The sequence below is a fragment of the Hermetia illucens genome, chromosome 5 (genome assembly GCF_905115235.1).
Source record: "Hermetia illucens chromosome 5, iHerIll2.2.curated.20191125, whole genome shotgun sequence".
Classification (NCBI taxonomy): Eukaryota; Metazoa; Arthropoda; class Insecta; order Diptera; family Stratiomyidae; genus Hermetia; species Hermetia illucens.
In genome coordinates, this window is record NC_051853.1 from 56,597,679 (window position 1) to 56,616,028 (window position 18,350).

Below are 18,350 nucleotides of genomic sequence, written 5' to 3' on the forward strand. Positions count from 1 at the left end.
GGGATTGGGGTTAGTTAGTTACTCTGCACATAAAGGCTTATCCATGTTGCTTAATCCTCCGGAAAACAGAACAAATTTTGACGATCCTGGAAGGCTATCTAATGTTCTTAATTCATTTATCACTGTCTCATATTTTAATAATCGGACTTACATGCAAATGTATCATTGCAATGTTTCGCATATGGTGTTTATTAGCTTTCGATATGTGCGCACTAAGGTCTTGTATCGAACATAATATGTTACATCAATCATATCTGAAGCTGTGGTTTGTAATCATTGATGTAAATATGTGGGTTGAATTGAAGCTACGAAAGATTGCAGATAGAAAGAGCTTATAACAATGGAGCTCTTTCTATCGTTAGTTTGCGACTCTTTTATTCATTGTTAATTGTGATTTTGACCGTGGCATTTTTTTACGCCTTGCTTTTTCGGATTCGTATCCACCCAACATTATATCGATCAGCCGACATTTGAAACAAGTTTAAAGTTGAATGGAATCTGCATACAAGTGTGCATATATACTAACATATTGTTTCCCATATTTGATATTTCTGAGGTTACCTGTGAATTATACTCAGATAAACCGAAGCGTCTCGTTTGTCATACGCCGGGCGCTTGCATAAAATTAGTGAATTAATTTATTCAAATGTATCTGGGCCGCAGTATCCACGGTCCCAATAATTTGCATTGATCACTCATTTCCAGCATGGCCTGTTATCAGGTGGCATTTCTTTAGTACCCAGGTATGTTTTCGAAGATGGTTCTTGGTGGAGTTTAGTCTTCAGCTGCAAGCAAGTGAGACACGTATTTTTGGTTTCCGCTTGACAATATACGCTGGTGATAAGGATCTGATTAAAATGCTTGAATTATGAGGAAATGGAGCTTTGGGCTGGGTTTTGCTGTAAATACCAAACCTGTAGGCATTTCTAGAGATATTTCTTTGTTATCGGAGAATGATGCTTACCTTGCCACTGAACATTACCCACGGAGGTATTATAAGGCAAATGTTAATCACTATTCAGATGCGGTTCGAAGTACGGAAGGTTAATATTGTCTTCGTTATAAAAGCGTTAATTATCTTTTATGGGGAACCGGTGTAATTAGTAAAGAGGAAGAGTTCAACCAAATAACTTTGAAGGGCAGTATTATTTACACCTTATCGGCTTGTATATATTTCTTATGGAAATGCAATAATTCCATCCAATTATGAAATTGAAAGGTAAATTGCGGTGAATTTAATTCTGTTGAACAGGTTTGCTAGTGCAATAACCTGAGAAAGATGCACAGAATTGCCAAGTACCGGTTTGCTCTAGATATCTCGCCTGACTTCATAAATAGCTACTAGTTTAGAAATATAGATAATAATATATAGATCCTAGGCACGAGTTTGACATTTTGCAAGAAGATGGAATTGGAAGTTTTTGTAAGCATAGTTGTACTGAATTAGCTATCATAATATTATAATGCCTAGCTAAGATTGCATCATGAAATAGTGGTAATTTCTCCAAAGTAACCACAGCTTAGCTGCATATTTAGTTATTTAAAAGTAAATAGAAGTAAATGTTCTTTTTAGAATTGGAACTTCTTACTTTCGAGCAACTTACATATTTATAGTGCATTACTCCCCCTTCCACATTCTTTTAAATATTATACTTTAAGCATAGAGTACTTTCTTGCTGCTAATTATAAATATTATAGTAAATTGAACGTTACCGTGAAGAGAAGCGAGAATAGCGAAGTTGACTGCTATTAACATTGAATTTAACACAACCAAAAACTGTTTCGTTCACACACAAATTTCCCTTTCCAATAGCTCCAGTAAACTTCGCTGCTAATATTGGATACTCCCTCTGCTTAACTATTTCATATAAAGGCACCCAATGTGGGGCCCTAAATGTGCGGTGCTGCACAGCCAAGGTGCACACTTTCCTGTTTGCCAACGATTCGACTGTCGTCGCAACCGGTGAATCGAGCTAGCGAACAGAATATTTTACAAATTTTGCTAGAAAATGAAGAGATTTCATCCACTTAGGTAAGGAGATGACGTTTTCGTTGACAATAAGGGACCATGCCGATCATATCAGATACAAGGCTAAAGATGCGTCTAAAGTACTCAACTTTGCGTTTAGAGCCAACTGAGGTCTGCATCTTAATAGAGGTCTTCAGACCGTACTGAGCAACTGTTACACCAACCTTGGACTACATCTCTTTCTCTTTTCCAATAATCGGATCATCACTTCTGGGAAGATATTTTAGTCCACCCTCTTCATGCCGTTTTTGGATTTCAGGCTGCTTAACTCTCCATAAAGAAGCTTCTTGCAGCACGGAAAACCAATAACTCCTCCACCTTATTGATTGTAGCAGGACAGATGCACTTTGTGTTACAAGCTTGGTGAACCCGGCCATAAAGCGAAGGTTTCCGGCTAGGAAAAATACTGTGTTCTTTGCAAGGATCGCGATTTGTAGAAAGAACAAACGGCTTATGGTTCCGTTCGTTGCTATGGTTTTGATGACATGTTAAGAAACGTGAAAAGTCAAGCAGCACGATCCAGATCCTGCCAGCAAACATGCAACTGCTCACGATCTCAGGGACAGATGGTGCAAGCAAAGAGAGCTGAGCACAATCGAGGTAAGAGATCACCGTCATGGTATACCGATATGGGTTTGGGATACTGTTAATATGCTAATGCAGGGCAATGGCCGAGAATATGGCTTGGTTTGAGTTCACTGTGAGGAAGTAACGTTTTTCAGCGCTTACCTGACATCGAAAGGAGATACATCTACGTTTCAGCCCCTTGTAGGACCAGTTTCGAAACACGGACGGTGAAGTTTAAATTGGAGGAAACTTCAACGCCGGAGCCGGAACGCAGCCAGATTGTCGTGATACAAAAATTTTGGAGATTTCTCCAGGATGGGATTTACTGTCCTAAATATCGATAGCACTCCGACATAGCGACGCCATGGTACTATGCCTGACGATAGGGTTATATTTGGACCTGCAGAATATAAGAAAGTGAAAAAGAAAGTGGAGAGTGACGAGAAGGGAGGATTACCCCCGGGGTTTTGTTGTGGACCGGAAAAGGACCTCCATTAAAAAAAAATGATAATATGGTGGCCCGTCTAACTTTCACCTCAGATCCGTATGACCTTGAGGCCAATTTTTTTTTCTGCGGCCGTGCCACCATGAAATCAATGAAAAACATGCTGTTTGCAGGAGCTAGTCAGCGACAGTGAGTTGGTTACCATAATACTCAGTGGCGGTCAGTCACCCTGTTCCCCGGAATCAGTGAAGAGGGGAGAAATTCTGCAGGTAGGACTATCCTGTCGACTCCATCCGAATTGACGCTGCTGATGAAAGGGAGGGGGGAGGGCTGGGCAATACATATTCTTCACTGTGAAAGGACTGAAAGAAACGGTCCTGTTCATGAAGAACAATAAAATAACCGGACCGGGTGGCATTCTCAGCAAAGCGCTTAAACTTGTATCGAAGTATAAGTCGCACTTGCTACTCAGCGCATTCAACGCATATTTGGCAGTAAAGGTAAAGGCAACCCCGAGATGTCATCATCGTACCTCGTCTTAGTATGTTGGACACAGAAGGGAAATTGGTTGAGAAAATCATTCGGGCAAGCCTGGCTCCATTGTCGGCGGGCTGTGCTCCTTGTGACACTGGATGCAGGAAACGCCATATGCTTGAGGCGCTGTAACGTCGTTCTTATATTTTACGCCTTTTTGTGGATATTGAGAGATTATTTAAAGTACCGCACCCTATTCTACGAGCCCTGGGAAGGACAGCGTAAAATCAAGGTTACACTGGGGCGGCTCATCGAACTGTCGCTAGTTCGGATCGTTGAAATGTCTCTTACGATAGTCTTCTACGACTCAAGCAGCAAGAACGATTTGCTTGCTGATGTCCAATGTTGGAGTTCCCTTATCTAGTGGGCATCATTTGTTGTTAAGTGCGGGTCAGTCCCTCCTTTTTTACGGTTCAGAATTATGGACTGGCTCTATCACTAAGGAGATGTTATGCAAACGTCCAGCGCAAGTACAAGAGCGAAGGGCTTCACGAGATGCGCCCGTCTATTGTATCAATTTGGAGCCAGCAGTAATGGTGATGGAGGGAGTTATTCCGATCTCCATGCTGAGCGTATATACCACAGGAAAGGCGAGAGAAAGAAAGAGGCCACCGCTCGTGAAGAGTGAGTCCGTACGCGTATGGCAGCTATGGTGGTAAACTGAATGGAAGGGCAGATGACTGCGTATCTCATCAAAGATATGCGGCCATGGTTCAGTCGACTATTACCTAACCCAGATACACGTATTTTCAGTCTTACCTGCATACAATTGGGAAATTTTAGTGACTATATCACGAAATTAAGTCCATTAGGGCTGGGCTGACGAGAACAAAAAACACTGATATCTAAAGGAAAGTCGTTCGAGGGAGTATGTCAAGGCATTCTCTGCAATTCTTGGTTCCTAGTCCTTGATGAGCAGATGGCCGGACTAATTTCCAATATTTCATATTGCTAGTACTTGGTAAGAATTAGAGCTGTACCGCTGGTGAACTACGAAATGGATGGAATGGAGGAGACATATGGCCAGATATTTTTTTCTGCAAAAAATACTCGAAATGCAAAAAAAAAAATCAAAATGGAGTAGAGAATTAGATCTGCTGCTGAACTCGCTGAACTCACGCCCCAATCTTGCCGAGTAGAGGTTAGTTCCACCTTGCAGGAAAAGCTCGAGCCAATATGCGAATCTGCTTTCTTTTGTGGTGAAACTACCAATTGGCAATTCCAGCGTTCTAAATGTATAGGTGAGTGTTAATGACTATAGTTGAAGGAAGCATGCAAACATAAATTTCTGGCTCACCTGGAATGTGTTTGTAAACGGGCGGAGGATGAACGTAATTGGACCGACTACTACTCTGGAAATTTGATTAAATGCCCGAAATATAACCTAGAATAGAGGAAACCCGTTTAAGGTCGTCGTTTTATTACTGTTCCGACCACCATTAATCTTAATTTTTTCCACACATTGCCAAAAAACTATATGAAAGGAAAACGGAAAGCTTCTAAGTTCACTTACTTTTTCACAATTTCATACTGATTTCTAGAGAGCTACATTAGATAATCAAAGTACGCAAAATTGCAATTTTACATTAACAGATGAATGTTGTCTGGATGATTTTGAAGGGATTGTTCAATAAAGTTCGTTTTGTTTTGAATAACCCTCTTAGATTCTATCAAGTCCATACATTTCTAAAGCTCTACTTGACTTAACTTCAATAATGGTGACTGATAAAATATACCTTATTTTGGCCTGATTATCCTACTCATTCAGGTCTTGGGGTAAATACTTGTTAGCAATCATTTTCCTCTCCACTCTATGCCACGATTTCGGAAACGTTTATAATGACCAAGATTATTCTCATTAGGCTTAGAATATTTATTTTTATTTGTAAGTAATAATGGTTCCTCTTGACTTTTTGTTGAGAATAAAAGAGATTATTTATCTATTTCTTGAATTAACGATTATTTGGCACACTCCGTTTGTTGTATCTAGTCAATCGACTATTTCTGTGAGAGATTTAAGGCGACACTCCCCGAAGTCCACTGCGGCCTATTAGAGTTTTTTTATGGTTTTGTGTAATTACAAAATAAGAACTGAAGAAGGACACATGTTGTGTCCCAAACACGTGTTTGCTACCTTAAAATAAATGAAATTTTATTGTTAAATTGGAAAGTTTTCTTTTTTAAAAAGAACTATAGTAAATTAAGGAACTATTTCGATATCTCCTCAAATAAAGTGAATAATAATATAAATTAATAATTAAATTAAAATTAACCTAGAAAGCCTTATTAAGTTCATCCCAGAAATACAAAACTGGGCATCAGAATAAACGGTAGGACAGGACATCATTCTGAAAAGGTTGAAGTAAATCCGTCTGTTATTAGCAAAGTTATAGATGGTCCAAATTTGCTATTTCACGTGAATTTATTGCATTTTGATAAGACGCGTATGACGTCATCATGAAATAAAATGAACACATATGAGCAGCGGATTACAAGGGAACATCTTAGTCTTCCTTTTTGAGTTATCATATTTGTGTATCAGTATCAATTACTCGAGCCAGACCATGTATATTTGTATGAAATTTCCGGGCAGTGTCCAATTAAGATGGATATGTATATAAGTTAGTATCAATGGTATTCAATTATATGTATAAATATATGCACGTATGCTTTTGTGCGCGTAGTAAGGAGGAAATATTGAGATACTTTTGATTAATTGTAATTAATAAGTAAATATATTTTGAAGTTTGGAAATATATGAAGAAATGTTTTGAATTTTTAGCTATGTACGAATTGGAAAATGCGCATAGAAAGTTCTTGACATATGTTAGGGTGAACACCTACCTGGAGCGCCTCACTTCCAGTATTCCGACTTGTTTTATTCTCACAGTGATAAAATCAAATCGGTTTTTATTTAAATGTGTCCAATAAAACCGTTTCAGCTTTTCTTTTCTCTTAATATTTTTTTCGAAATTAGTATTGACTTTTGTTATTAATTCATTCATAAAGAACATTATTCTGGAAAAAAATGAAGTTGGCAAATAAATCTGAAATATTCCACTGTACTTACTTTTTCAAAAAGTTTTCACACCGCAAAAAATATTAGAAATCTTTTTTTTACAGACTTAAGAATAGTATTTAATACTACTAAAACTTTTTTGAAACGCATGTTCAAGAAAGCTATAGCCAGAAAAGATACTCATCTTAAAGTTTGCCTAGTAGGTAACAGATGTCATAGCTTACGGTAGTAAAACGAAAATTTTTTTTAAACTTCTGCTTGATGCACTTAATATTCATAATTTCGAAATTTTATCGAGCCAAGGATTGCAAAAAGTGAGATGGGCATCTATGTTCGCCGTAGGCGTTAAGTGTGAAATGAAATATTTTTGATGAATTTTAATGATTATTGTTAGATAATTTTCATGAATGACTTTCGTGGATGTTGCATTATTTTGAATGAATCATTAGCAGACAATGGAGCAGAAAAAATAGAACTATCTATACATTGATCAGTCTGATTTTCATTTTGTCTGTTGTAGTTGTGGCAATTTTCGATTTTTCATCTAATTTAATTTTCCGAGATCAAATTTATTTTAAAACACGGCGAATGAAAATCTGGAATTTTGCAAGAGCGACTGTTTTATTTGTACAGGAGACTCTCGCACTTGCACTTGCACTATCAAATTGATATTCAATTTAGTTCCTGAAATATAATTTGGCAATATAAAATTTGATTCCCGCTTGGAAAAGTGCTTTAGTGTAATTAGTTTCTGGGGTTTAATTGAGTTTTATATATATGTATATATGGTTGCCAATATCTCCTAAATGGAACATAGTGCTTTGGTCACACCTATGGTACGTATAATCTATACCGGTTCGTTCTCCCCGGTCTAAGTAAGAAGCCCTGTACCTAGCTTGTGACGTTTATGCATTTAGTTTATCTGGCCATTCATTTTAGTTTGTTAGTGACAAACTTAGTAGTATCGTGCTCTAAAGGATAGCCATTATTACTGCGGGAGCTGATGATAAAAATATACTTATAATGGATATGGTAATATACCATCATGAACTTTATTTAAACAGGTATCGGTATGTAGAGTATTTTGAGGCATAGATACCAGGCGCATGAACCATCATATTTTTTTAGATATTTAGGTTGGGCAGTTTCTAGGAACGGGTCCTCGAAGTAACTGACTCCTTTCGAATCCCCGCACTTCCTCTTTGCGCTCGAACTTTTCCTTTGGTACCCCACATGACTATACTCACATGACTATACTTGAAAAAAGTGTTACACTCCTCCCCTTTAAACTCAACGTGGAATTATGTTACTCACAAGATACAATGGGATTTACAGATTTCACCTTTCTACCAAATTTCGTATTAATAGGAGTAACCGTTTCTGAGACAACGGGTGTAACAGACCGACGGACGGATAAAAAGACAGTAAACTGATTTGTTTTGTTTTACACGAAACCTCAAATGGGATGCATAACAAAGCCCCCCTTGTTTTAGGCGATTGGTAATGATAAAAGACTAGGGTCAAGACTAGTCAGCTGCTTGTACATTTGGTCGGAATACCGAATTCTCTCATGGCTGTGTAAAGTTATACCTCGACTATGTTATTATTGCCAGCTGTTAAGTCTATGAACTTGTTACTTATATGTCCATGGACCTTCTTTCTTGGGCTACGAATCGAAAATTTTAAAAGAGGATGATTGGCGGTTTCGTTTTTGGCCGAAGCAACCCAGCAGATGCCATGGGACCTGTAACCACTTTCAACCACATTGCTCTCCAAAAGGAAAGGTTTTGTCTCCAAGTGCAATTACACTCAGGGCCCACTCAATCCGCAAACAATGAAACGTTCGTTTCGGCCAGGCTTAGGCCTGCGCAAGACTGTTTCTGGCTTGGTTATAATTCCAAATCATGTAGCGTTTGCGAATATATATATAAAGGACGAATCAATACCTGCAAATACTTTCAGTTATGATGCTTACAGAGTGGAGGTACGCAGCTTCTAGTGAGATGCCTCTAGTCTGAGCAAAACTGTCAGTCGTCCGGGGCCTACAACCGAGAAAGCATGTTGCTTTCCACCTGGTCTGGTCCGCCATTAAGTGGATGGCGGACTTAGGAATCCCTCGATTCTTAAACAAAATCTTAGTCCTTTTTAAGGTTTTATGTGAAGCAAAACCTTATCAAAATCGATTTATTGTCTGTCTATCCTTCCTTCTGTCTGTCAGACCTATTTTGGCAGAAACGATTACTCTGACTGATACGAAATTTGGTGGAAAGTTGGGAATTGTAAAACCCCTCGTGTGTTTCCACACATGCAAAACGGGTGTGCAATTTTTTTTCATCGAATATATGGGTGGGGGCGGGGGGGGGGGGTATGAAATGAAAGGGCCGGATTAGTAGCCGATGAATTGCATGGACCGTTTCTTTGTATTGGCAGGATTCGCGTCAAAGTATACATGGCTTCATCCTGTTGATTTATAGGTAAAATTTCGAACTTCTGGAACTCACAGACTGTGTGCTTTTTCTAGGCTTCTTTCTTCAGTCTGAGAAGTAGTTTCTCCGGTCGACGGAGTTCGGATGTCTGTCTTTTTTGAAATTGTTATATTGCCCAGTAAGCAGCATTCTTCCATTCCGTTGCTAGGTACAACCACTCCTTGCAACGGAGCACAAATATTTTTGTACCTATACCAATGATAATCTTCTTTACGAAAGTCAGTTGGTGATATTACTGTCAGGAAATCTGACAGCTGTAGTTGTAGGCAATGCGGAAAATTTTATCCTGGATCTATATTTATCTATAAAAAGTACATTACATGCAAATTTTGTCATTTCATCCTTTTGTACGAGGCTCATATTTGCGCTATGAGTTTATTCTGCATAGAGAATCATCTTCTTTCAATAGCATATGCCTTTACCACGAAAGTTGGGCATAGTTAAAAAGCACAGAGAAGGTCACAATTAAAATATTGTAGTTACATTATTTTGAATCTGTACACTTTAATTTATTTCCGAATAACTCAATCAGCTTTACCATTAACTAAAAAAAGTTGAAAATAAGAAATAAATTTGTTTTGGTTAAGAACTGGTGAAGTCCTGATTACGCATTTCCTTGATGAGAGATGAGGCGCAAGTGAAATGCCGCCTTGGCTCTGCTGTTGCTTTGGAAGTAGCATGACCAGGAGTTTTTTTCCGTATGTATATAGTAGTAGGAGTTTCGGACATCCACAGAGTCTCAATTTTGAATGAGATTGTTTCCGTTACATTATTATCACATTTAATGCTGTGCAAGTGATAAATGGGCCCGGTATTTGGACCCGGGGTAAAGAGATTGTTAGGCCGGTATTCAACCCCCGCACCTGTCAGATATTATTTATTCCGTTTTGTTAATTTGCAAAGATGATACTGTTGTGGAATATACTGAGCATAAAACCTCCGTCTCAGGGTGGTCTCCACAAATTTTGTTTCAAGAATATATATGCCATTACAAGGCATAGTGTGTGAACCACTCCTAGGCGTCATCACTATCAGCTTCTAACGGTGTGCTTAACAGCCCCCTCAATTGTCTGAGACGCCTGAACCCTTCTTCCATTTGCTATTGCTTTAGGCCGGGTCACCACCAAAACATGACGCAGACATGAGTTAGAACTTCCAAGTAACAGTGGTGGTCACTTAGGACATACTATTTTCACATAGTGGCGCAAAAGAATATTAGCGTGCAAACTACATTTCGGACAAAACAGGTAAACTGGATTTGGAGCTATTGATATGCCAAACGACATAAAGTCGACTGTAATACAAACCCTCCGACGCCTAAGAAGTTTTCCTCATTAACGCAAATTGCGATAACCCATTAGATTTAAATTTTGGTATTTCCACATTTTCAGTCCTACTAAATTTGTCTCCTTTTTAAAATTCGGAGCTATTTGATCAATGTTCATCAGTTGATGAGAGAGCAAACAGATTTCATCGGTTTAATCGTGTTTGAGGAAAGATGACAGAGTTCTTTGAATGCTTCCACGCGCTCTAACCAAGACATCGTTCTTCTGATGTACCACCGATAACGAGAAGAAAAAGGATCGTTTACAAAATGCAACTCTGACGGACTGCGCTTTAAACTAAGATTCCTCTGAGATACTATCTCGGGGTGACAAGGAACTGATGAGACAGTGGTCTAAATTCTGGTTGCTACAAGAGGATTTAGAGCGGACACTAGCCAAGTCTCTGTCGATCAAGCTTTCGAAGTATTCCTTGATACATTTCACGTCGATTTTAGCGAATGTCCTCGTGACGGGAGGAAGCTCATAAAGACACTTTCCGGTGTCAATCTCAAGACAAGTGCTCTTCATTGGAATCATAACGATCATCCCCTTTTACCTTCCTCGTTGGGAGAGATCTCGGATTCTCAACATATACGAACGAGTGGAAATAAAAATAAGGACTACTGGAATTGCACCCTTACCGGCAAAAATCATTTCGCTTCTGTTTGGAAGCACAGTTCAAATCAAAGCGATGGAACTTTGCCAGATGCTATATGATGCAGAATCTTGGTGAAATGTACCTTCTACGTGTTCATCCGCTCATCATCATGGATATAAAACCTACCGTTAATGTCTTTTACAGAACCATTAAAAGATTAGACTACTGGAAACCTCTTTCGTGCGGTATATGGTAGCGAAAGCTATTTGCGGTTTCTGCAGAAACATATCTTTCACCGTTACTATTATCATCTACAAGATAGTGCCTCTTGATCGCATGCCCAAACGAGGTGTACTCACATTGGCGTTCTGATAAACCATCATAATTAGAACGTCACCTTAGGAATTCTATCCTGTGTAATTTTCCATAGGAAGTGTCCTTCTCTATACTGAAATTCGGTGTTGGTGCGTACCTTGGGGTAGTTGTAACAGTCCGACACCGCGTCTGCTACCACTTAACTTTTCCGAGTAAAAACAGCGGAGAGGGAGGGGAGTATACTTCTTTCTGTTTTGAGCTTTCAACAAGTCGGGAAACCGGAAGCTGGGCGCTTCAGGTACGAAAGGTTTTGTGTATTTCTTAGTACGTAGCACGTAATAAATGCATATATTATGTGAGAATATTCACTTTCGGATGATATTGACATTCATAGTCTTGAATTTGCAAGGAAGCGACAACTTTGACGTATTATAACTTTGTTAGTAATAGTGCTATTTCAACCAAACTTGGTGAGATCATGCTCTATGTTATAGCCTATATTATTGCGGTGCTAACGTAAACTTAAGGGGGGTTTTGCAGCCAATTACTAAAAATTATGGTAATATACTATTATTAACTTTATTTGTACAGATATCAGTATGGAAGGTATTTCGGAGCCCAGGCACCATATAGTGGCAGCCTCCTGATTTTTTTCAGATTTTTCGGTTGAGTAGTTTCTGAGAATGGCCCCCTTAAAGGAATGGTCACTTTCAACCCCCCGCACTCCCCACCTTTCCAACAAATGTCAAAACTAAGACCGGCTTCGAAAAGTACTAACCGAGAGCTTTAATTTGATACCCCACATGAGTATATTTGATGCAAAAAAAATTTACACCCCCCTTTTGCATGTATGGGGACCCCCCCTTAAATTCGACGTACAAGGATGTAACTCACTGTATGCGTGAGCGTTCACAGTTCCCATCTTTCTACCAAATTTGGTGTCAATCGCTATAACCGTTTCCGAGAAAAATGCGTGTGACGGACAGACAGACAGACAGACAGACAGACAGACGGACAGACAGACAGACAGACAGACAGACAGACAGAGAGACGGTAAACCGATTTTAATAAGGTTTTGTGTTTACACAAAACCTTAAAAACCGTCAACCATAGGGTCAAAGCTCTTCCTGTACAAGACAATGATCATGCCAATCCTCATGTATTCCTCGGAGACTTGCGTTGTTGGCAAGAAAAATTGCGAACTCTTGACCATGTTCGATAGAAGAATCCTCCGAAGAATCTTTGGCCCCCTATATGAGGATGCACGATAAAATCCGGCTAAATAGGTTGCCGTGGACGGGTCACTCAATCCGTATGGATGAGGAAGATCCAGCCAGAAAAGTCTTTAAAGGCAATTTTTATGGTAGAAAAAGAAGACGAGGCAGACTCTGCCTGAGATGGAGCGATGACGTAGGTCAGGATGCCAGACAGCTTTTAGGGATATCGAATCGGTGGACCTCGGCGTAAAACCGGGATATCTGGAGTTCCTTATTAGGGCAGGCCTAGACCGGATACCGATTATTGCGTCGCTGATGATGATGATAGCACACACATATCTATATATTTTTAGGAGTAAAAGCTACATTTACCGCTTATAAAACTGAAAATTATGGACAGTTGCTTGCATACATATGTAACAACATTTGCACATATGTATAGTCGACTTAGATTTTTTCTTACAACCAAGCATTAATTGCTTTTCATTTTACCTATACGAATATGTAGCTCTTCTGAATAAAGCGAATCAAATGAATAAAGTGAATCGATATGCAAAAGGCCAGTTCGTTCTCAATTCAAAAATCAAACAACAAATTAATTAAATTTTTTTTTTATAAAAAAGACTATTTATAAGGGCTTAATACTACCACAGATTAGCTTTAAGTGTCCCTAATTTAAGAGCGTTTGTAGGCAGCTCCTGGTCCTTGAATGTATTCACGTTCCTCTTCTGGATGAGCGGCATTCCATTGCAAAGACCTGATAATGGCCTCTGGAATTGGTGGTGGGACTGGAAGATGAGCACCTTCTGGGTGGAAACCATTTTCATCAGCAGTGTAGGTAAGTTGAATTGGAATTCCTTCTGGGGAAGTGTAGGAAGAAGCACCAGCGGCTTTCACACTACCTACACCTTGTTCTTGAGCAGCAATGCCGTTGCTGGTGTCGAATGACCATTGGTATGAACCATCGGGACTGATGTCACTGCCAAAACTGCGGATTTCAGCTAAAGCTTCAGGATTACCATGTTGGGCAGATGCTAATCCAATTACAACGGCGAGAACTACCTGCGGAAGACAAACAGAAAATGATATAAATCAATTTTATCTTATATAAATCAATATTATCTGTTATTCATAGTCTGCATAGCTACTTACGAATTTGAACATGTTGGCTCTTAAGTTGCTTGAAAGCGCTGAGACACTGAATTGATGCTTCTATGAAAGTGATATAGATTGTATCAGTGACCATGCCTTTTATATCAAAAATTTGAATAGTTTTTTTTGCAGTTTGATAATGTCTATTGACATGCCCGGTAGAGTGGTCGATTTTTTTTTTTTGAAGAAAAAAATTGATGAAAGGCTCCATTTCGAATTTATTATTATTCTGTTTATCAGAGTTAACATATTCTCGATTTCATTACCAAATTTAACCTATTTAACGTACCACTGCACTTATGAATTCATTTGTGATGATCTTTTGTGTTTAATTCAACTCTTAACCTAAATTTATATTGCATAATAATGAAAATTTGAATCTAAATTGGTTAAAAAATAATCAATAAAAAAATATATTTACTTTAAGTGCCAAACTAATTCTTTTTTGTACTTGTTTATTTGAATTTAAAGTTGGTTTTAGGAACGCCAAAGAATATTGCAAGTATCAAGAAGCATTAGTTTTTGGAGACGATGCATTAAGAGCTTTTAGGTTGTAAGAGTCCTTGACTGGAAACAATTACACCGGTTTACATATTTCAACTTTTTTACGTATATACTTTTGGTGAAATACTTATTTTCTTATTATATTAACATTTTGGATTTTATATTGCTTCTTTGTGATTGGTTCACAAAATTTATTATTTTATTTTTGATAAAACGTCTTACAGCGAGGGTAAATTAACTTCTAATCATTTTTGTTACATTTGTGATATTGGATATTGGAAGACCGGTATTGGAATATTTTAATACAGCATACTTGCATTATTTTCGATTCTCAGTGAGTAATCAAGATAAAAAGTGGAACCCACATGTTTTTTGGATATTGTAGGCTTATTTTGTGCTTCTGAAGAAAAAAATTATCCCCAATTTAGATCACTAATGCCGTTTTAAGAACTCTCAAATCACGAAAATTACTGTTATTTTTTTATAACATGACATCAATTCATCTTAATATAATATAAAAACTGTTTTACTTCATATCGGTAATATAAAATCATCTTTACCTTCGGTAAACAGTAATGGAGTCTGTCAGACAAAATGATTGGCCTTTTCGAAATAAATTTATTGCAGGAAAAATTCGATCCGCAAAATATAATTTTACCACCGTTACACCTTAAATTGTGCCAGATAAAAAATTCCGTCAAAGCCATGTTGCTTTTAAATATTATTTTCCAAGACACAAAATTAAAGAAGGAAGAAGTCGAAAAAAATCTCCACACGTTGAAGTGTAAGTAAAAACGGAAGGGGGAGGAGCTAGGATGTGAATTGGATGAAGAGCATGCGGGAGGGATTTGGGAAAGGAAGCTAGGATTGGCGCTGCGGATGGGTGGGTTTTGAAAAGTGGGATGAGCAGAAGTTGTCGGTGTAAAAGGCTACTATACCGTCGGGGTCGAAAAAGAGGTTTCGGGTTTATAGAGATAACAGGATTTGAGGGAACAGAAGAGTTCGTAGAAGATTCTCTTCGACGATCTCCATCTGCATAGCCTGGGTGATAAGGGGATTGGGATGGGATAGACATTTTTTGAAGTTGTGGGAATGACGGGCTAGGACGGCGTCGATGCGGGGTGTTTGGCAAGTGTCATAGAGGATCTGGTTGGAGATGTATTTGGAGCGGTTTTCGTTTTTGTAGGTGTTGGAACAGTGACGTAGGATTCTGCGCTCTTTGAGTTGGAGTCGTTCGATTTGAGTAGGAGAACTGCCTGACCAGAAAATTAAGCCGAAAGTGAGGAGGGGACGGATAAGCTATTTGTAGCATTGATCTCTAAGACAGGTAAGTCGATACGTGAACCAACATCCTACAGAACTATCTCTCTTCTGAATACAATAGGCAAGGTCCTCGAGCGGGTAATTTATAACCGGCTATATCCACTAATTGATAGTGTCGGTTATTTATCAAATAGGGTGTTTGGCTTCCGGAAGGTGGATTAACGGTTGGTGCTACCAAACTGGTTTTTGAGTTATCCCGAAGAGTCTACGACGAAGGGAAATACGATGCACTGGTGACTCTTGACATCAAGAACGCGTTCAGTTCTGCCAGATGGAACCATACCATCGAAGCGCCCATTGCGCCACAAACGCCAAAATATATATTAAATATAATCTTCGATTATTTTCGCCAGGGGCAGCTACTTTATGATACGGACCAAAGGTCGAAGATGTATATAATAATGGCAAGAGTTCCGCAGGGGTCTGTTCTGGGCCCCCTGCTATGGAACTTAATGTGTAATGGCGTTTTACAGCTTCCGGTAGCTAAACAAGCCGTTGTCGTCGGATTCGCAGATGACGTTGGAGTGGTCATAACATTCAATCACGCCGACGATCAAGTTTTGGCTTAAAGACTAGCTGGAGCTTGTCGAACACAAGACGAAGTTGGTGCTCTTTACAAAGCGGTGGAAACAGAAAACTGTTGAAATTTTCATCGCTGAAATACCTGAGAGTAACATTCGACTTTAAGCTGAGCTTTAAACCCCACTTAAAACTTACTGGGCGGAAAGTGGCGACTGTCAGCTCAACACTGGCAAGGATGCCTTCAAATGTAGGCGCCCGGGAACACAGTCGACGATTACTCTTATCGCGAGTCGTCAGCTCTGTATTCTTATACGCGGCACCAGTGTGGGCGTTAGCGATAAAAGTCGGGGAAAATCGTAGATAATTTCAAGCTGCATATCGATTAAGCGCTCTCCGATCATGTTGCCCCTGCGGAACAACATCTTATGAGGCGTCATGCGTAATTGCGGGCATGATCCCGGTGGATATTCCAACCGATGAGGCAAGTCGTCCGTACGAGAATCAGGAAGCGAGCCTAGACAAGAAAAGTGAGCGTATGCGGTCATTGGCTGTATGGTACACAGCATCGGACCAGGCGGAGAATGGCCAGTGGACACGTAGACTTATCTCAGACCTAAGTATGTTTACCATGCGGAACCACGGTGAGATGAGTTTTTAATCGGACAAGGTGGATACAGTGATTACCTCTACGGTTTCGGTCTAGTTGAATCACCCGATTATTCTACGTGCAAAGGTGCAGCCGAAAAGGCAGAACACGTCTTCTTCACCTACCTAAGATTTGAAAGCTCAAGGAGAAAGCTTGAAACAGAGTTAAATACCCGTTTAACGGTGGAAAATCTGATAAGGTATATGGTGCATGGTGGTAGCAGCTCATTTAGAGTGAACAGTTAGGTACTGAACAGCCCCGCGAAGCAATAGCAGAACGATGGTCCCGCGGGAAGAGTGTGGAGGAAATATGGGAAGTTTTAGTCAGTAAGAGTTCGGCATGTATGTCCTAGATTCCAGATGCGTATCTATGATAGATTTCCCCCAGCGAAAAAAAAGAACAAACGAACACATAGAAGGACATTGAATCGATTTTAATGAGGTTTTTTTCACACAAAGCCTTGAAAACTTAGGCAGACGAACAGACAGGCAGACAATAAACCGATTTTAATAGGATAAAAAAACTTTAGATATACAAATTCTGCCATTTTGTCTTTTTATGCTTGGAGTTTATCCTAGATGCACAATATTGATAAGCACAGGGAAGATCACAACTAAAATATTGTAGATTCATTATTTTTATCTGAACATATTTTTTTATTTTCTATCAACTGAATCTGCTTTACCATTAATTAAGAAGCTGAAATATAAAAACTGATTTTGTTTTGTTTAAGAACTGGGGAATTTCTGAGTAAGCAGCAGGGTCGCAACACGTATCCAGCACGGGGCGTGTCCAACGCAATACAGACGAAAGTATTCATACTATCCAGCATACGGCGAGTCCAGCACTGAACGTGTCAGACACAAAAGAATTCCTCCATGTATTTACTAAGAGAGTATTGATACTACCCAGCAGAAGATGTTCCAGATCCGCACAGACAGCACAAATCAGAATTCTTGCAAATAATATTTTTCCCTGCGCTGAAGGTGTCCCAGAAAAGCCATTCCATTTGAGGCGAAGAAGCATAGACATACGCATGACCTTTTTAGGAATTGTTTCAATGAAGGCCAATCTATGTGAAAATGTATCTCATATGCCACAAGTTCCAAACCTTCAACAAATATTTATCTTGATTTTGTGTATCAACATCATCATCGGCTGTAAGTGCATTACGATGGACACAGACGTGTAACCAAGTTGCTGTTTGGCGAGAAATTACACGTGTGTGGGTAACTTGTGGTTACCGCAGCCTGATCGACCAACGGCAACATGTCCACGGACGTGCGATCTCGTTGCAACCGCGCCTTACCGACAGATGTCCAATCTCCTTACAATTAACAACTTGTACATATTTGGCCTGTGGCTCAACACTTTTGGCGCTTGCCGCAACCTAGCGGGACCCAAAGGCAGAGCTTCCTTAAAGATTCATTTAGGATTACTGTCATCTGTGTGCGAATGATGCTTTAAAATTCCTTGGTGCACGCACATATACATTTTTATTCCCTTGTTTCTGCTTTCGTGTATACGCTTTTTGTAAAATTTTTGATTGATTGATCTATAAGCGGCAGTGCAGATACACAATGTTTGTTGCACCAAAAAACCAACACTTCATCTGATCGGTGACAAGCACTAGCTACCAAGCCAAACTCTCGATCCACTTGTTTGCGC

At 39.3% G+C, this 18,350-nt stretch overlaps 1 protein-coding gene across 1 annotated transcript; it reads right to left on the bottom strand.

Annotated features, from left to right (window-relative positions):
- Nucleotides 1–13,130: 13,130 nt before the first annotated feature.
- On the bottom strand, nucleotides 13,131–13,846 carry LOC119657230 (pupal cuticle protein Edg-78E-like). The gene is made up of 2 exons (XM_038064042.1): nucleotides 13,688–13,846; nucleotides 13,131–13,597 (listed from the first exon to the last, which is right to left on the bottom strand). The coding sequence occupies exons 1-2, from the start codon at nucleotides 13,697–13,699 to the stop codon at nucleotides 13,211–13,213; spliced, it is 399 nt and encodes a 132-aa protein (XP_037919970.1). The 5' UTR covers nucleotides 13,700–13,846; the 3' UTR covers nucleotides 13,131–13,210.
- Between the last annotated feature and the right edge of the window lie 4,504 nt (nucleotides 13,847–18,350).